A 20,458-nucleotide genomic window follows, 5' to 3' on the forward strand; every position below is an offset into this window, starting at 1 on the left:
ATCTCTCACCACCTCCCTTGCTAATTCCCATAGGCAAGGGACTGTGCAGGTTCCTCCCAGAGATTCCCACTCCCATGGGGTGCCCCAGGGCTTTTGCAGAGGGGGAAAGGGGGTAGCTCTGTGGCTTCCGCACCCCCAAAGTGCCGCGCCTCTGGCGGTGTTAATCTCAGGGGACCTGCGGGAGAGTTTACGCAGGGAGAGAAACAACCTGGGGAATGCTCTTGGGGACACAGGTCCTGACCCAGACCAAACTGTCAGAGACTAAAACTTGATGCCTGTTCGGCGGCTGATGTGAAATCAATTGGGGAGTCTCCCTCCACAGCACAAAACCACAAGCGTAACTGGCACTGATTGGCTCCCTCACTGACAGTCTGAAAAGAGGGTCCAAGAAGTGAATGGCCGTGGAGATCAAACTCCCTTCTCACCTCTATGGGTCGCCTGTGGACAGGGGTAGGTACACTGTGACTGGAAGATTGCCCTGCTGCTGCCCATGCTGTACCTGCCCTGGGAATAAGCAGATCTCTAGCGCCCTGGGCTGCCAAAACAGCAGTTTTCATTGTTTGCACAGCACCCAGCACACTGGGGTCCTGGTCCATGACTATGGCTCTGCAGTGTTACCGTAATACACTTAATCATGTACAGCACCCAGCACACTGGGGTCCTGGTCATAGAATCATAGAATATCCGGGTTGGAAGGGACCTCAGGAGGTCATCTAGTCCAACCCCCTGCTCAAAGCAGGACCAATCCGCAACTGGTCCATGACTATGGCTCCGTAGTGTTACCGTAATACACCTAATCATGTACAGCGCCCAGCACACTGGGGTCCGGTCCATGACTAGAGTTCCTAGGCACTACGACAATAAAAATAATAATAAATTCATCAGCATTAAATCCTCATGAGGAAAGAAGCTCTCGTTCTGGGGCTGTGTGGGTGCAGGTCGAATTTGGGTTTAATAAAGCAAGGCTCGCTTCCTGCAGTAGACGTTCCTGGGGAATGAGGATGTGCGTGGGGTCCTGACACTGCTGATACAGCCCTGCAGGCCTTCTACACCCCTGATCCCGAACTCCGTGTTGTGTAGCCTCATCCTCCCCGACAGCACTATCCCGCTTGCCCAGCACACCTTGTGCTGAGCCCAGGAGCTGCCTCCAGAGCAATTCCCAGGCATGCATGGGCGGGGGAGGCTTTGGAAAGGCTTTCATGGCTTGCATGAGCAGAGAAGTTGGTTGTTTCTGCTTAATCTTGCTGGTTCTAAGCAGCAAATTCAATGGGGCTTCGGGGACAGCTCAGGGAGCATTTTGGTCATAAAAATAGCCAGTACTACAGAAATTCTCATGTATCACTGAAGCCTGTCATTCCTTATTAGCGCTTCCCACATGTGCTTGCCGATGCTCCTGCTAGAGTGTTTGTCAGGGCAATTATTATAACAGAGGATATAATATTATTTGTAGCTGTGTTGGTCCCAGGATATTTGAGAGACAAGGCGGGTGAGCTAATATCTTTTATTGGACCAGCTTCTGTTGGTGAAAGAGACAAGCTTTCCAGCTTCTTCCGGTCACAGACCTGACAAAGAGCTCTGTGTAGCTGCAGAGCTTGTCTCTTTCTTTCACCAGCGAAAGTTGGTCCAATAAAAGATATTAGCTCACCCGCCTTGTCTCCCTGATATAATATTATGTCAATTTCTCGGTTTTTATCATCATGTCCTTAGAGGCAGAGAGGAGTAAAAACCGTATCATTTTCTTTGTAAATAGCTTTTGAACGAAAGAGAGAGGCAGCCAGTCATTTCAGCCCCAGAGAGGATAGTCAGCCATTTGAGCCTCTTTGTTTAAATGGCTCTGTGTAGCTATTAAAATGCAAAGTGCCATCAGTGCTGTTGGGTCTGGGTTATTTCCTATCCCATAGCAGGTTACACCTCGCATAGAACGGATACTGTCATGTGGAAGGTTGCAAGAGATGGCAGTTGTCTGTAACTCTTGTTATGGACTAAGAAGAAGCGTCTGGCTGATCTGCGATCTCAGCCAATAGCAGAAGTTGGATGGTGAATTTAAATGATTTCTTCTGTGTGTTTGTTTGTTCCTGGTGTGGCTCCTAATATTAACACCCTCCTCACAAACACAACCTCATGAAAGCCCAGAATATTACTCTCCGCTTGCTATGTGTCCTAAAAACTGCACTCTGTGACTGGAAGAGAGATGAAACCACCCTGGTTTAATGAACCTTTCACTTAAGATGTGTTTAACAAGGGTTGCCTCTGTAATGGTCCGTTTCCTTCAGCGTGAGAGACAAATCTCACACAAACCTCTCCTTAGTGGTTGATCTGGGACTGGAAATGGCTCAGGAACAGGATTTCCCCGGAGATCCTGGGTCATTTTTCTTTTGAGTCAGGCCAGAAATACTGTAAAAACAGCCCCGCTGTGCTATTGGGATGGTTCTGCTTCTGGTCCCAGCCTCTGCAGAGGGACGTGAAACTGAAGGTGTGCTTGTTTGGAGGCAGGTTGAGCGGGGGATGGAGGTTGAGTGTGGGGCAGAGGTTAAGGACAACGCTTACTGTATCCATATCCAGCTGACCGTCTGTGGCCATGACAAGAATGTGATCTTTCCATGGCATTGTCATGGCATGTGATTTCACCACAGGGCTGGAGCAAGAGCACAACTATCGGAAATAATAGCAAAGAGGACACAGCAAAATACGGGCCAAGTCCAATCATTACATTGGTGCCTTTTAATTTATGTTTTTTCCCCATGTTTCTGCCAGAGTGAAAGTCTCTGAAACCAGAAGTGCAGGTTCATTCACTAAAGAGTTATCACTTAACAGATGAAGAAGCAGGGTCCCTCCTGGGCCATCTCCTTTCTCTGGGGAAGGACTGTAAGATCCGGTTAGAGCAACCACGCAAAAACCTTCTATTGCCACTTGGTTCTGCTGCTGATCCACCTTGACAGTGGACAAGCCCCTTCATCTGTAAAGGAGACTCAGTTTATGTCTACACTATAGCTGCTACAATGGCACAGGTATGGAGCTCCAGCTGTGCCGCTTGCCTGTAGATGCTTCCTACATTGACAGGAGGGCTTTTCTCCATCCATTAACCCACCTCTCCAAGAGGCGGGAGCTAGGCTGCTGGAAGAATTCTTCTGTCCACCTAGCTGCCACCTCTTGGGGACGTGGATTAACTCTACCTACAGGAAAACCCCTCCCGTTGAATGGCTACACTGAAGTGCTACAGCAGTGCAGCTATGCAGCTGTAGCATTTATTTTCAAGCATAGACAAGCCCTACGTAGTTAGGTCAACCTAATCCCCACTGTAGATGCAGCGAGGTCCATGGAGGAATTCTTCGGTCAGCCTCGCTGCCACCTCTTGGAGAGGTGAACTAACTACACCAATGGCAAACCCCTTCCATTGCTGACAGCAGCGGAGCTGCAGCTATACCCTGAGAAGGGCCCAGTGTGATTACTGATTAGAGTCTTATTTTCTGCCCTGCGTGTGGGTTCTGCCATAACTAGCGGCAGAATGGGCAGTGACTTGGGCATTGGAGATCAGGGTTCTATGCCCAGTTCTGCCAATAACCTGCTGTGTGCCTCTGCTCACACGCCCGGCCTTGCTGTCTCCTCTATTTACACTGCTCTGCAAGCTCTTTGGGATGAGGATTCTCTTACTATGGCCTTGTATACACTACAAATGCTTAGCTGGTATAGCTGTACTGGCAGAACCCTCTAATGTAAACGCAGTTTATGTTGCCAGAAGACGTTATTCTGTTGGCATAACCCCCCCTCCCCGAATGACTCTAGGGGCATGTCTACACTACACTACAGGGCTAGGGCAACAGAAGAATTCTTCTGGCAATGTAGCTGCGTCTACAGTAGGGGTTAGGTTGAGCTACCTCCTCGCACAGGGGACAAAATTTGTCACAGTCCTGAACGATGCAGCTAGGTCGATCTAAGTTTTAGAAACAGAGCCATCCCAACTATGTTAACAGAGGCAGGCTGATGTTGGGAGAGCGGTGTCCACACCAGGGGTTTTGCTGGCATAGCTGTCGGCTAGGGGGTGGTTTTTTTCACATCTTTGACCGACATAGCTCTGCCAACAAAACTTTGTAGTGTCGAGCTGCCCTCTGTGTATGTTCAGCACCAAACACAATGGAGCCTAGAGGTGCTACTGGAATACTGCTATTAATAAAGAAGTATCTACAGACTGTGCCAACAGCTGTCATTATCAAATACAATTACGTACCGGGGACAGAAAGCAGCAAGCCAAACACAGCATCAGGGAAGGTGTACACCCAAGTTGTATCCTGTCTCTGCAACTATTCAATATATACATAGAAGGGATAATGAGGGAAAGTTTTGAAGGCACTAACGAAGGTGTACAGCTCAAGGATGTGTACATCAACAAGAAAAGATACATAGGATCTGAGCAGCTCACAATCTATAATGTAGTGTTGTGGGTTGAGTTAAAACCTCCTTTAAACTGATGAGTGTAACAGCTGCATTTCTGTCAGGTTAAATGTTAAAAAAGCACTAGCAGGCTCTAAGGGTATGTCTATACTGAGTCAAACACCTGTGACTGCCTTTGTTAGCTGACTCAGGCTTGTGGGGCTCAGGCTACGGGGCTGTGTAACTGCGGTGTAGATGTTTGGGCTCGGGCTGGGCCCCGGAACCCTGTCCTCTCATGGGGTCCCAGAGCCCGAGCTCCAGCCCAAGCCTGGACATCTACACCACAGTTAAACAATCCGTAGCCTGAATCCCGCCAGCCTGAGTCAGCTGACACAGGCCAGCTGCAGGTGTTTAATTGCAGTGTAGACATACCCAAGGCCACTCAGGAATTCTAAGAAGTGGTGTGGAAGGGTTTTGGCTGTGTGAGTAAGAGAGCAGCAGGAGACAGGACACAGAGACAGGCATAGCTAGGACAAGCACAGTGTGGGACCCTGACCCAGGGAGAAGCCCAGAGAGGGGGCTGGGGCTGGACTAACTGGCTAACGAGGCTCGGGAAGAAATGGTCTCCTATTGTTTGGTTCCTCCTGTGTTTGTGGAAACAGGACTTTGGCTATTCTTTGTTGTGGTGGGGCAGAGAGGCCCCACACTGGCAATGAGGGGGTTAAGGAGGCTGACTGGCTCCCCATTGGCAATCAAAGGGTTAGGGAAAACATGTGGACCTGTCACACAATTGGCCCCGCCCCACTGCACCTGCAGCCAATGTCAGGCATGGAGAGGGGAGATAAAAGGAGAGGGCCCACTCTTCTTTGAGTACTGACCAAGAAGGCAGGTGGAGTGCTATTTCTTGGGGGGGAAATGCCTACTTCTAGCCTGGAGATGGCACTTGCTTGTCAGCTGGCCCAAGCCTCCTGGAAGGGATGACCAGAACCTGGGAAGGGAATTGGCAGAAGCACAGACTGTTTTGGAAACAAGCCCTGAATAGAAGGGTGAGGTCCTTGTGAAGGTCTGTGGGATGACCGTGGTTTGTTTTTGTTCCTTAGTACCTTTGAATGTCAATGCCCTGAAAGGGGGGCTTTGGCTGGAGGGCCCCAGTGCTGCTACTCTCCCCTCAGAAACAGACCAGGGGAGACTTGCAGTGGGGTGAGTTTTAACCTGAAGGGTCCCAAGGTGAGAGCTGCCCTAGTAAACAAACAAAATTGGATCAAAGATACCAGACTTCATCTTCAATTTTTCCTTCTAGCTGGAACAATCCACAGGACCCCAAATTTGGGTAGCTGTTTGCATTAAAAGCACCCCTCTGTGTGGTAGGATAGTGCAGAAGGGACCAGGGGCCCTAATCTTGAAATCCATCATTTTAGGTGCCTACCACCTATTGCTTTCCACTGGGAATTAGGTGCCCAAATACCTATGAGGATCTGAGCCAGAGAGACTAAGGGTTGGTCCACACTAACCCCCCAGTTCGAACTAAGATACGCAACTTCAGCTACGTGTAGTTCGAACTACAAAGTACTTACCGCGGGTCCACACGCGGCAGGCAGGCTCCCCCGTCGACTCCGCGTACTCCTCTCGCGGAGCAGGAGTACCAGCGTTGATGGTGAGCACTTCCGGGATCGATTTATCGCGTCTAGACAAGATGTGATAAATCGATCCCAGAAGATCGATTGCTTACCGCCGAACCCGGAGGTAAGTATAGACGTACCCTAAGTGACTTGCCCAAGGTCATACAGGAAATCTGGAGCGGAGAATTGAACCTAGGCCCTAACCACGGAGCCAGTCTGCCTCTCTCCTCCCTCAGCCATAGGAAAATCGGAGGGTCACAGCACCTGAATCTGTAATGTAAGAAACAAAGTTAACCCCACCACAATCCTTAAATAAAAAGAGGGTGAAATCCTGGTCCTACATCAATGGCCAAATCCCTATTGACTTCAGTGGGGACAAGATTGCACTCAAGGCTTTTCTAATCCAGTGTAAAGAATCAAGAGGACACATTTTTTTTCCCTTTGAAGGTCACTTTAATTACAGGCTTCATTCTATTGTGCATGTGACGTACATTCCATTTAGCAGACCACAGAGCAGCCGGAGAGGCTGGGAAGGAGACCGGAGACTGACCTAACAATGGAACCTGCAAGCAAACTGGCATGAGTAGTCTCATGGTTGAGATGGCTGGCTAGCAATGGGAAAAGGAGTGAGGCAAAGAACACTCATGCAGTGCTGCTTGTATAGGTGGACAGACTTGAATCAGCTGTCTGCACCTGGAGGGCAAAATTCACTCCTTGGTAGAGGGTTAGCACAAGGCTTAGGCAATACATAAAGTTCCATGTAAGTACAGTATTTTGAGAGCTTAATTGGGATTTAAATGGTTGATAACCCTTGTTCTGGCCTTCTGTATGGGATGAATTTCAACCATTGTGAACTGGCTGGCTAAACGATAATGCCCCATGCATTTATTGGGTAAAGGTCTGAATATGTGAAGCCTGAATTCTAATCTTTGCTCACCCTGGGTATAGTCAGTGTGGTATCGTATGCAGTTGTGGGTCAGTACAGTGTGCAGATTCATGTGGGTTACATGCCTAATGAGTTGTATTTTATCAGGGATAATGGAAGAATCTGTTTGCTGCTTTTTTATCTTAACAAAACAAATCTAGTCTAAGTTCAAGGGGTGGAGAGATGGGGAATGGGTCTTTTAGCCAAAAGGCAATATATGTCCCCATCATAGACCAGGGAATCAGCTAATAGGTTGGAAAAAACCTTTAAACTATGCTGCAATCACTGAATATTTGCAGAAATCGGGACCAGTTCACAAACAATTCAGTAACCAGGAGATGAGCTACATTTGTAATAAAAACTTCTACCAGCTGGTAGAAGTTGACTGGGATGTTCTGGGCCACACTTATTTACCAGGGAAAGGGATGAAAAGTTGGAACCCAAAAGGTTCTGTGTCGGTTGGAAAGAGACTGAGAAAACTGAAGTGGCGTACAGTGTCTGTGTGCACTTCCATTTTTGGGAGGTAGAGGGTGAGATGGGGAGGTTAGCAGGGGGCAAGGCACAGCATGCAACAAGAACATCGCCAGGGACAGGAGAGTGAGCTGAATAGAGAAATGGAGGATGGGACAAAAGAATTAACCATCATGACCAGGAAGACACAGCAGAGAGCTGGTCTATAACTGATGTGTCTAGCAACCCCAGCAGTTACGGTTGCAAAAGTGTTTTCATTTCAAAGGGTCTCTTTCATTTGCTTGCTGTTAAACTTTCACCTTACAGGATAAAATATTCCAGGTCTTTGCCTGGGGATTTGTTTTTATTTGAGCAAAACTGTCCAGCTGGCTTAAAGTACAAAGCAGCGGGGTGGAGGGCTGTCCACAAATTACATAATGTATTAGGGGCTGGGAGGAGGTCCTTAATTTTGCATGTTTGTTTCAGTGTTACAAGGGGTGGGTTGGTCTTGAAAATCACCCAAAAATGTGTAATGTAACATATGGACCACCTGTGGGTCTGAAGAATGATACACTTTGCCATTGTAACAATCTTGGTAATCTTTTTTTTTAAAACAGCCCTAGTGTCATTGTGATTTGGGGTATGGAATCTGAAATTTGGTACAGAGATGGACCCTATGCTGCACATGCTCATTTAAGAGGTGAGCAAAATCTTTTCTAACTCCTTCCAAAAATAAGTTCCTCTTCAGGCAGAAACTCTCACTGGGAAACTTTGGCCAAAATGTGTGGCTTTTTCCATAGCATGCAAAGGAGCTACAGTGTTGTAGTCAAAAAAGCAATCCTATGCTTTCAGCCCAAAATTACTTCTTTAAAGTCTCCATGAAAGAGAGCAGGAATTTCCTCCTTTCACTGGCTGCAGCAATTCTGAAAACAAAATGGCTGTTGTCTCAGAAAACAAAGGCAGCTTCATAGTGACTGACACTACATAATGGAAATTGTTTTTAACCTTTAACTATAGCAGGCACTTTAGAATCTGCACTGTGATGCAAATACTGACAACTACGTTTCTTTACTTTCAGTGACTACACACTTGTCTTTCAGTAGTAAAGGAGCTTCTGCTCAAATGATTCCTGTTCATCTTACATGCCCCTTGTGGGCTCAGAATAGTGTAAGGAGATAGTCTCTCAGGGATCAGCTCAAATTCAGCCTAAGTGTGAGCCAAGGTTGTTACTATATGAAAGCTAAGTGACAAAGTCTGCACTTCTCGAGCACCTTGCATTGAGGTTCACTGAATGTTTGCAAAGTGCTCAGAATCACAACACCCTTATGAAGTACAGCAGAGAGATTACTGAGATCACTCCCCACACTGATCTGGATTGCAGAAGTAGTTTAACATCCCACAGCCTTGTAGGGGGGGTAATAAATACCTGGCTCAATTTCCCAAAACTGACTGGAGATTTGGGTGCCTCCATTTCAGTGTTACAAGGGGTGGGGTGGTTTTGAGCACCCACTCTCTGAAAACCAGGCCCCTCTGAAGTGTCTCAAATCACTTGGCACTTCTAAACATCTTGGTCTTAGCTTTTATAGTTCTAGATAGCTCTAGTTTTTCATCCATAGATCTCAAAGCACTTTACAGACGGGGAAAATGAGGCAGAGGGAAATGACTTGCCCCAGGTCACACAGGCAGACAGTGGGAATACAAGCCAAGTCTGACTCCCAGTCCCTTTGCCTTAGTCATTAGAGGCACTGTGGAAATGGATCACCTCTTACTGCTGCCTGACTGGGCAGCTAATAAAACTAAACTAAAATCAGCCTCAGACAGGTCTGATCCCTCTGCAGAAGTTGACACACGCTGAGACTGAGGAGGGCTGAAGTTACTAACTCAGAGGCCCCAGCCCGTTTAAATGCTTTCTCCTTTTATTTCCTCAGGGAGGTTGGCTTAGGTGGGGCGGGTCATACAGCTGATATTCAACAGCCAACTCACCTCTTCGGTTACCTGTGCAGAGATTCTCATTTAATAAGGCTGCTAGGCTGTAATGCATCAGAGCCCAAGCCCTGGAGGACACTGGGCACCTTAACTAAAGGCAATATAGTGACATCTTCTGTAAGCAAAGCTTGGTTACCTGAAGCGGGGTAGGTCCGTGGGTGGGGGTAGGCCTAAGCTATGTGGGGAAGGAGTTAGACCTTGGGTCACTGGGGGGGGGGGGTAGACCCCGGGATGGGCGGGGTAGACCCCATATGGGGGGGGGGTAAGCATAGCTCTGGGGGGCGGCCCGGTCCGGGGCGCGGTCGGAGCCGGAGGCAGGCCCGGTCCGGGCTGTGGCGGAGAGGCAGGCCCTGGAGGCAAGCCCGGCCCGCGGAGGGGTTAAGCCCCGGCGTTGGGGGGAGGGCTAGGCCCGGCCCACGGAGGGGGCTGGGCTGGGGGACGTGGCCCGGCCGCCTGCGCGCAGCGGGGCCTCCCGGCCGGCAGGGGGCGGTGGCGGCGGGGCCCGGAGTCTCCTCGCCGGGCCGGGCCGGAGGCGCGCGGAGCGGCCCCACCCAGAGCGAGCCGAGCGGAGCCGGGCGGCGGGCGGCGCAGGGGGCAGCATGCTGGCGCTGTTTACCAAGCTGCTGGACTGGTTCCGGGCGCTGTTCTGGAAGGAGGAGATGGAGCTCACCCTGGTGGGGCTGCAGTACTCGGGCAAGACCACCTTCGTCAACGTGATCGCGGTGAGCGGCCCGGCCCGGCCCGGTCCCGCCGCGCGGGGACAACCGCCCTGCTGGCTCCGGCCCACAGGCCGCCGCTGCCGGCGGGGGGGATTTGTGTGTGTGAGGGGCCTGCCGGGGGGGCTGCCTGCCTTGGGGGGGGATTTGTGTGTCTGAAGGGCCTGCCTGGGGGGAAGGGGCTTGCCTGGGGGGGTGCCAATCTGAGGGGGCGGCCTGTCTGGGCGGGGGGTTGCTGGGGAGACGGGAGGGGCTGCCTGGGGGGGGGGGATTTGTGTGTGTGAGGGGGCTGCCTGGGGGGGGGGTTGCTGGGGAGATGGGAGGGGCTGCCTGGGGGGGGTTGTGTGTCTGAGGGGCGCAGGGGGTCTGCCTGCCCACCTGGGGGGAGTGGGGTTGCCGGGGGGGGGGGCGGCAGGGCTTTAGCATTTGTGCAAAGTGTGTGCGCTGGGGAAAAAACATCTCTGCTGGGCTGGTGCCCCTGGGCTGTGTGGGGGCATCGTGGTGTGTCACCCGGCTGGGTGTTGCTTTGGATGCTTTTTGGGGGGTGGGGGTGACAGCCTACCCAGAGATACAGCCCTGGGCGGTGGGGTGGGGAGGAAGACTGTCTCATCCCCTATGATGGATGGTAATTTCATCTCCATCCTCTCTGATCAATACCGTCCTTAGCAGGGGACTTTGCTGGCTCTTCAGGGTGGGTGTAGTTTTGCTGTGGGTAGTGTTTGTTTTTTGTGGCTAATTTTGCAATACAGAGTCCGAGGAAAGCAGCAAAATCCTCATAACAGGGGAATTTCCCAGATGGAAAGATCTGATTTATTCAGGCCTGGGTGCTTGTTTTCTGTGTAGTCTGCAGTAATGGCTTCAGAGCGTGCATTTTAGGAAGGAGAATAAAGCGTTTGACAGCACGTGGGTAACTAAATGGATAGGGAATATGGATATACTGTATGTGCATATTTAAACTATCAGGATGAAACCTATAGAATATAGCGGGTTATGCTATTGATTTAATATGAAATAATCTGTAGGGTTTGATTGTTTTGTTTAAACTGGAGCCTGTCCCATCTTCCTTCCTGGAAAGAGGATTGCAGCATGGCACAGGCCAGAATCACAAGGTGCCTCCTCAGAATGCTAAGTAGTTTTGTCAGCAGAGGAAGGTAGAAGCGACTGAAGTGGCTGGGCCAGCCTGTTTCCCTCCCCATATCTTTCAGAAGTCTGAACCCATCCTCTATCAAAATCCTTTCCTCCCACCTGGCTGGAGATGGGGATAGCTAGGGGCAGAACCAGAATCTGGATTTTCTTGGCTGGTAGCTTGCTTTGTTGTGGCTGCCTGTTTTATTTCATTGTCAAAGGGGATTCACGCTATAGAATATTTCCTGTTGCAGATAAGTTTATAAATAACACTAGTCATGCACTACTTCAAAGAGGTTTTTTAGCCAGTTGAAATAAGTCATGGCGATTTCAGTATGGTTTGATGGAGTGCCACATAGAGGAACTGCAGGTTTGTAATGCAATCCTGAGCAAGGTATTTAGGGGGTCCTTCATAGCCTTTTGTTGGTGGCTAAGGGTAGGGGTAACATTCATGATGTCTCTAAATGCAGTGTTGCAGTGTTTTTTGTGGGAGGTGTAAGCCCATCAAATATTCTGTCTAATTCATTTAATTCTGTTTGTTTCTGTATGCTGAAGCCATAGCAACACCAGCTGGCAATACGGCAAGATGGAGGCTTCTGTAGGCTTCTCTTTGGAAGAGCTGCTCTGTCATTGGCAACTGATTTAGCAGTGTGTGCTGGACAGAGCTGTGGGCCTGACGCATGGTACCTTCTGTGGGTCTCGATCAGTGCACCCTCTTGATCTCAGTAACCAAACACCCACTCTCTCTAGATAGTCTGCCATCAGGGTTCACAACCCACTCCCTATTTTCGCTGACTGTGTATCATGCCGTCCGGGGCCTTGTGATATTAATTGAGGTTGGAGGGAAATACCTTATAGTAATGCAGTTGTACTACCTTGTAGTTCATGATGTAACATTAGCTGAAATGACTGGAAATGCCAAAGTCTAGGTGGTATAAAGAATTGTGAATGGGGAGTGGAAGCTTTCACTTCTTGTTATTGGTTTGGTCCTCTTCCCAGGTCAGTGGTAGCAATTTAAAGTTGCTGCTATCTGGCGTTAGTTGGTGGTCTTGTTCACTTCCTAGCAGACACCCTTAAATTGGCATTCTTGTTGGCAGCCAACATAGCCAAAGACTGATTGGCCAGAGGGCTTGAGTCCCCTTTTCGTGTAGAAACGGTCCTTTCTATGCCCGGGATGAATCACTGGGGTAGGGAGGAAGAGTTTTCACTGCACTGGATAAACAGAAGCCTTTGGTCTCCAAGGTGGCCATCTGGCATCTTCCCTCCTGGGCATTGCAGCATATGGTGACCCTTTCTGTTAGGGTCTCATGCCCCTGAGCTACGTTAGGCTTAGTAAACAACCAGCTTGAGTGAAATTATCAATTCTGTTTGCTTGTAATGTAATATTAATGAGACTAGGTTCTTAAATACTGTAACTCTGACTGTCTTGTCTGAGGCAGGTTGTGCAGGGCAGCTGCAGACATGGCCACAGGGATGCACTGCTAGTTCCTCTGAGTAACATCACCCAAACGGTGCCAGTTGATCTGCCGGGCTGCACCATGCAGCTCCACACAAACTGGTACAACAGCAAAACTCGTCTGGGAGCAAAGACAAACCAGCACGTTTTGGAAGTCTTGGCTGAAGAAAAGGTCAGCGGTGGGAATGCTGCTCATATGGAATTGTTCTCAAAAGCACGCACTTGTGAATAGTGTTTTGGTAAGAAGGCATCCCCATCTTCCTCTAGGCTTTGCCCTTGCTATGTTTGATTCCCCCAGTGCTTTATTTTGGAGAGGGCAGTTTGATTTCCCTTATTCTTCCTCCAGCTTTTCTAGAAGGTGAGTGGATTTGGTGCTGTGTTTGGGGAGCCGGTGGCTTCTTTCAGAGTCAACACTAGTCCATGGATCGGTTGTCAGGGGTCAGAATTAGAAAGGCAGCAGCAAAGCAGTGTCTTTCCTCCTTGATGAGGCTTAGTTTATTGCTGCCACAATGTCTGAGAACTCCATTGTCCTAGGCTGAGAGGAGGCCAATAGACTTGGATCTCTTGCAAATGCAGCAGTACCTCTGGAGTGTCTGCTTACTACTTCCTTTATGGCCTGTGCCACATGTGTTTTTCTGAGGCAGTTAGCTTTAATCTGTAAAGCATTCAATATAGACATTGTTTATTCCCGAAAGACTGTAACTGCACCAGCAATACCCAAAAAACATGCTTGTTCGGTCCTCTCTCCAGTACATAGTTCAGAAACCTTCTCTAGCAATCACAGAAACATTTTATTTGCATGTTATAGCCATTTCCAAGCCCCCTTGCCCTTAGCAGCCATCATACAGAGGAGGGGCGTCTCCCTTGACACTGGGAGTGCAGAAACAGAATACTGTGACTCAGACCAGTTCCTGCCCAATATTGTGGTGGTGTCCACATCAGAGCTACCTTACGCTGTAAGCACCAAATACTTCTCCTTCTGAAAATGAGTCCAATTATTTGTCTGATGCTAAAGGTGAACTGAAGAGAGAGGAGTTGGGGTTGTGATGCATAAAGAAAGCTTTAAAATGTAAATGTTTCTGTTTAATTTTAGAAATATTAGGAATGTCAAGTCTAGTCCTCTCTGTTTTGGTGGCGGTCACCTCTGGTTTGGGAGCGCTCTCAATTCTTAACTGAAGGGAATGGGGTATTGGATCTTTAACAAAATTACCCATTCTACAAATTATTATTCAGGCATTAGAGTTAAAGGGACATTGTCAACTTGAAATCTACTCGGGCTTGTTTTTGAAAAAAACATGAATTAAAAATAATTTGAGGCTACACTTGTCCTTGAGTCCCCCTGCTAAGGTTTGTGGTCTTAAAGTGTCATGTTTAAATATAAAATATTTACCCACACAATCAGGAAAACTGATAACATAGGTTCCCTATTTGACAGCACCATTTCTGTGCTCTCTTATGGGATTCTTAGAAGTTACTTTTAACAATAGCAAGTAAATAAGAATTTCAGACCTTTGTAATTAAGTTGAAATGTCCCTTTTTAAATAGGTGTAAACAAAACAATTTTAAACAGTCCAAATATAATAACTTCTTCACCTCTCAGTAGTTAGTCAGGTTTCTGTTTTGGTATCTGATGTTATCCAACCAGTTGTTCATCGGCTTCCAGGAAAAACAGGCTGGACAAGACATGAATTTCGAACGAGCAGAACCTCTGAAAAAACCTTTTAGGCTGACTTTATATCCAATAGCTAGTTACAGCACTAGACCATGGCAAAGCAGGGAGCAAGAGCTGTAAGATGACTTTACCGCTCTTATTCTCCCCAGATCCTTCCAGCTCTGTTTTGGGGGTTTGTTATGGCCTTAGTTATGTCATGGGAAACCCATGCTCCTGACCATGGTTGTGTCTTGCCAGATAAGAAGGAAAAGAAGGAAACGATATCTTGCACACATTCTAAAACAAAAGCATTTATAAGTGAAGTCTAAACATATGTTAAAAAGTTGTTTTAAAAAGATGAAGTTTCACCTCTAAGGCCAGATGGAAAGTACCTCAGTGAAGCGGTCTGCACTGGGAACTTATATCAGAGTAGCTACATCTCTCCGGGGGTGCGAAAAATCCACAGTCCCGAGAGACATAACTATGCCGACTTTGCCCCCAGTGTAGACAGTGCAAGGTCAACGAAAGAACCCCTCCTGTAGGCAGTAGAGACCTGAGGCCGGCAAAATCTTTTGATTGGTTTTGTCTCCCAACAGGTGAACAACTTGCTCAGCAACAATGGCTGTTAGAGTAGAATTGCTGAAAGAAGGGATGGCAGTGTGATGACAAAGGCACAGAGTTTTTGGGAGGGAAAACAATGTTCTTTTCAGATCAGAATCTTTGATGCTGTTAAATTTGTGAATTAAAGTAGAAATTCAAAGACAGGTTTACATACGAAGTGAGTATTCACCATGAAAGCTTATGCTCCAATTCGTCTGTTAGTCTATGAGGTGCCACAGGACTCTTTGTCGCTTTTTACAGATCCAGACTAACACGGCTACCCCTCTGATACTTGATAACCTTAACTCTGTTTCCCTATATGACCCTTGTATTCCTAGCCTCCATCTTGAAGAGCTGTATTCAGATCCTATCAGGATGTTTCAGGTATATCATGAGTGATGAGCTGAGATTATCAAGTATGCACAAGGTGCTGATTTTCTGTTATCATGGCCAGTCCCCCCCCCCGACTTCTGTCTGTTTTTTTTTCTTCTTCATACGTTGCAGCTTGTTATAATGTATAATAAAGTAAACATATGGGAACTTATAGACTATTCTATTTTATAATTATCTATATTTTGCAATCATTCGATGTAGCAAAAGTGTTATCCAGTAGAACCTCAGAGTTATGAACACACCCGTCAACCACACACCTCATTTGGTACTGGAAGTGTGCAATCAGGCAGCAGCAGAGAGACGCACAAAAAAAGCAAATACAGTACAATACTGTGTTAAACATAAACTACTAAAAAAAAAGGTGGGGGGGAGTTTGAAAAATAAAGATTTGACAAGGTAAGGAAACTGTTTCTGTGTTTCTTTCATTAAGATGGTTAAAAGCACATTTTTTTCTGCAAGGTAAAGTTCCAAAGCTGTATTAAGTCAGTGTTCAGTTGTAAACTTTTGAAAGAACAACCTCCATTCCTGAGGTGTTCATAACATTGAGGTTCTATTGTAGTAGCATTCAAATCAAATACTCCACACTCTGGTTTAAGGCCGTTACGCACTCTGCTGGTGAACAGCTTTACAAACTGTCATGTATGCCAGTGGAGCTTATAACATCCTTAGTGTGGAGTAGTTCAGCTGTCTGAACTCGGGCTTATCCACTACAGGTGTGTACCAGCCGAGTTTTTAAAGTCCACCATACATTTAACAAAATCAATAAAGTGGCTGAAATGGTTGTTCGGACATTCCAAATTCCATTGCAAGTATCTCTTAAAAAATAAGCACCTGACCTTTTTAGAGTCCTAAATAAACCACATTTGAAATTTCTGGGACGTGCTGTGTTTGAGACGGTGTGACAAAAGCTGTGGGAAAGTAGCTGTAATTCAGTTTTTGAAAATGATTCTAAGCTCTGTACTTCAGAAACAGCTTGTCTGATTCACCTTAGATATCACCAAAAATCTCTTCTGATCCAGACCACACAAGTGAAATTTGAAATGTAAAGTTCTCTGGTGGAGTAAGGACCTAAATCAGATGTACAGTGGGAAAACTAGTCACAACTTTTAATTACACTGTCAGTACTGTGATTCTGTAATACTGGAAGGTTATAATTCTGTGTAAAGAAGGGATTATGACAAAATGGCTCTTGAGTATGGAGCTGCTTGGGAGAATAGGCCTTGAAGAATTTTCCCAAATTGGCAACTGCAGGGGATAGACAAGAGGCATTCCTTAGGCTTTCCTAAGCGGGGCTTGGGAGCTGTGCTCCAGCTCCCCTCCAGCTCCAGGCAAAAACCTGCAGCTCTGCTGCTCCGGGCTCCGCTCTAAAGCCCTGTAAGGCCTTGCCTACCCTAGGATTTTAGTCCGGGGCACAGCTGCACCAGTGCAAGCCATTAGTGAACAGTTGCATCTTGTTTGATTTCAAGGCATAGTTGGTCTTCTGTGGCAGCTCAGATGAGTGGAGCTGTCTTCCCTTCCAGCCGGTGGAGACGGAGGCAGGCACTAACTCCCCAGCTGTCTTCTGTGTCCAGCAGGTGAAAGGTTTGCTGCTCCTGTTATGTTAAGAAGGCCTGTTCTAGCCTGTCTGGAGTGGGAAGGGTGCAGTCCACCTTCAAATATAGCTTGTTCTTTGCCACACCAACTGTCTTTCCTTGTCTGTGGTAATTGAGGTTCAAAGAAGTATGTGTAAAGAAGGTCCGAAAGGTTTTGCAAAACAAATTCTGATTGGCTTTCATGAGAAATTCAAGTCTTGCCTACCCTGTTTTCCTTGGAGATACTGTGGACAATTGGAAAACTAGCAGATTTGGCAATAGATACACAAGTAAAATTTGATTGAGAGGGGATTTAACTTGTCTTCAGACTTTAAGACACTTAACTCAAATGCATAAGACACACTTGGAAGAAAAAGGGTTGGGTTTTTTGTTAAAGCTTCAACCCTCCTTTCAGTTAAGGACTGAGAAATTTTCCAGTTTGCATTAATGTGTCCTCCAAGGGAGATCTCTAGCGCAAACACTGTTGTTGTTTTGTTTTTTTTAAAAAGTGACTGTTTAGATAGTTCTGTTCTGTCGCCTCCATCTTGTCCAAATGGTTTCTTCCCAGTGGAGGTAGGATCCTTTGTGTCCCATTCTGAGGAAGATTAGTAAAACTGCTGGAAGCTGAACACAGAAGCATTGACGCAACATGGAATGATGGGATTTCAGCATCTGGAGCTTGGTATTTTTACCACAGGGCTCAGTCATAGGTTCCAAGGCAAGACAGGGACCAGTCTAGTCTGACCACCTACATAACACAGGCCAGAGAACTTCCCTACATTTGAATAGTCTCTCTTTTCATTCAAATGGACTCATGTGGATCACTTGAATGGCTGTTCGTTACCTTCTCTTGTGGCTGGAAACCCTGTGTAGAGCCACCTTAGACCAGGTGTTCTCAAACTGGGGGTCGTGACCCCTCAGGGGGTCGTGAGATTATTACATGGGAGGGGGGTCGTGAGCTGTCAGCCTCCACCCCAAACCCCGCTTCGCCTCCAGCATTTAAAATAATGTTAAATATAAAAAAGTGTATTTAATTTATAAGGGGGGGGGTCGCACTCAGAGGCTTGCTGTGTGAAAGGGGTCACCAGTACAAAAGTTTGAGAACCCCTGCCTTAGACTGTGGTAAGTCGCCCATCATGTGTAATCTTTTCTTTTCATAAATTACTGGTGGGTTGAGGCCTAGATCTGAACTTCCCTGATCCCACACTTGAAGAACAATGTTGCTCAGCTGTATCCAGAGACTTCAAAATACCTTAAATGTTTGAGATTTTTAGATTGCAAAAAAAATCCCTCAAACTGCACCCCAGGCCGTTCCAGACAACAAAATGAGCTGCTGCACAAATTGTGTCCTTCTTTCTTGTGTGCTTTAATAAAGTACTCCTGTTCTTTTTGCGGATACAGACTAACACGGCTGCTACTCTGAAACCTGTTAATAAGGAGTGAATAGGTAACAATGATATTAAACATCACTAGGCATCAGGATTAACACCCCAGTTTCTTGATTTGAATAAGGGAAGTTTGCACCTGTGAGCTGCTGTTCCAGGTCATCAGCAGACATCAGACAACTGCATCGGCTCCTATTTTGAAGCCTTATCTTTGCAATCAGGTGGCTAGTGATCTTTTTTTAAATGAAAGCTTGAATTCACTGTCTTGCCTCGCTGCAGTGAGCCCACCCAATTTGACGTCTGCTAATAAGTTTCCCCAGCTCCCTGCAATGCCCATAAATAATATTCTCGTTATGCAAAAAGGAATGTTAAGCATGGAATTCAAATGACCCAATCACTACGTGAGTCAGTGGCAGAGTTCTGATAGAAGCCAGAATTCCTGAGTCCACATCTCCCTTCTCTAATTGCCAAGTGATGCACCCTCCACGTTCTCAGATGGGTTAATAATGTGCAATGCATCTACAGCTGAAGTTTTCAGTTTCTCATTTTTATGCCTTGGCACAGCACTGCACAGGGATAATGCCAGGAATAGGCAAGTTTGAGCAGTCTAGACGAGATCTTGAATTGAACCCAGATAATGCATTTTGCTTGAACTAGGCTGTTGATGTTGTGTTTTTCATGGGTGAAGGGGGAAGCTCCCTGCACTGATATCCAAAGTTATCTATCAAGTAGGATAAAAGGGTTTTTTATACATTAGCTGAGGGAAAAAAACCCTTTTATCCTGTTCTGGAGACACCCTGAGAGGGCAGTCCCCAGTCTCTCCCACTAGTAACAAATAACAGAGATATTTTAATTGTTTAATTAAGGAAAGCTGATACTAAGTTCCAACTTGTTTATGAAATCCCAGAAAAGTGCAAACATCAATAGCTGTAATCTTGGCCAGTGAAATTAGTGCTGCATTTTGAACTAAGGATTCAGAAGAGGGCCATAAGGATGTGACAAGCTGGATTTGGGCCATGGGTCTCTACCGCTACCTGCTGGAATCTTTCATGCAGTGCATTTGTGCCTCCTTGTCTCTCTTCTAGTGTCCCTTGTTCCATGCTTCAGTTACACACTTGCTGCCCTTCTCCTTTCTTCTGTATCTGATCTTTAATGTCTTCTGGCTCTGATGTGTTTTTGCTCCATCAGGGAGCATGTGCTGCTAGGGCAGGTGTGCGAGGACGGTGCGCCATTGGCTGCTTTCTGCAGTCAGGCTCCAGGTGCTCCTATGGGCAAGCTGAAAGTTGCAAAAGAGCAGGGAGGAAGGTAAGCAAGTAACTTGTCCAGGAGCAACCTGCCATTTACTCATAGCCCGAACAATGAATTTGTACTGGTGGCAGGGCTGGATAGGAGCTTTTCCTGATGTCCCCTCAATTTTTTTCCTTCTTTCCTTTTCCTTGCATTGTCTCCTCCTCTGTCCCCTGCTGGACTAGATTGGTTTCCCGCCTTTCGTCCACAACCACCCAGGTTGAAAAGCCTTGAATTAGGGATACTTGAAAATGAATGAAATTTGAAGTCTCATTTAAACAAACAATGGAACTCTTCAGCATAGAGACAAGACCTGTGACCGGCATATAAAGAAGTGGGAGACAGTTGAGAAAACGAACACCGTTTGCCTGTAAAGTAACCCAGTGCTTCTCCAACTTTGTGTCAGATTCTCTCAAGACCCAACATCCTCCCATCAGCCCAATCTCTCACTCTTGCATCCTCATTTTTCTCATTCTGTGGAGCACGGGGAGAGGGGGGAGGAATACAAATTAACTTGAAGCAGAACTCCATTTATTGTAAAATGACACCTACATGTTGAAGCTAAATGTAGGGTTTAAATCTGCTGGCTTTCTCTTTCAACTTGTATCCAGAACATGTTCCTCTCTCCTAATTTCCCTCACTTCCTGGAAATAGCATTAAGTAGAAATGTTAAAGCTTCTATAGATTATTTAAGAAATACATCTGCTTTGATTTTATTTATCTTTACAGCCTTTAAACTAAAGGGGAATTCACTGATTATCAATTTCACACCTAATGCAACCCACCTTTTGCCCCCCACCGATCCCCGGGCTCCCCAGTGCCTCCAGAATGGAGAGAGAAGTAAACGTACAAAAGTAAATTCGTTGATCTCAATAGTCCCTGCACACCAGATCTTGCTGGACCCTTTGCAAATGCAAACAGTAGAG

The 20,458-nt window shown here is 46.8% G+C and overlaps 1 protein-coding gene across 1 annotated transcript in view; it reads left to right on the plus strand.

Moving 5' to 3' along the window:
* Positions 1–9,916: 9,916 nt before the first annotated feature.
* Positions 9,917–20,458, plus strand: part of ARL8A (ADP ribosylation factor like GTPase 8A) — a 39,125-nt gene continuing 28,583 nt past the window's right edge. Inside the window, exon 1 of the mRNA XM_065403683.1 lies at positions 9,917–10,070. Coding sequence (XP_065259755.1) covers positions 9,948–10,070 — 123 coding nt within the window. The 5' untranslated portion in view covers positions 9,917–9,947. The remainder of the gene's footprint in view (positions 10,071–20,458) is intronic.

The sequence above is a fragment of the Emys orbicularis genome, chromosome 4 (genome assembly GCF_028017835.1).
Source record: "Emys orbicularis isolate rEmyOrb1 chromosome 4, rEmyOrb1.hap1, whole genome shotgun sequence".
Lineage (NCBI taxonomy): Eukaryota > Metazoa > Chordata > Testudines > Emydidae > Emys > Emys orbicularis.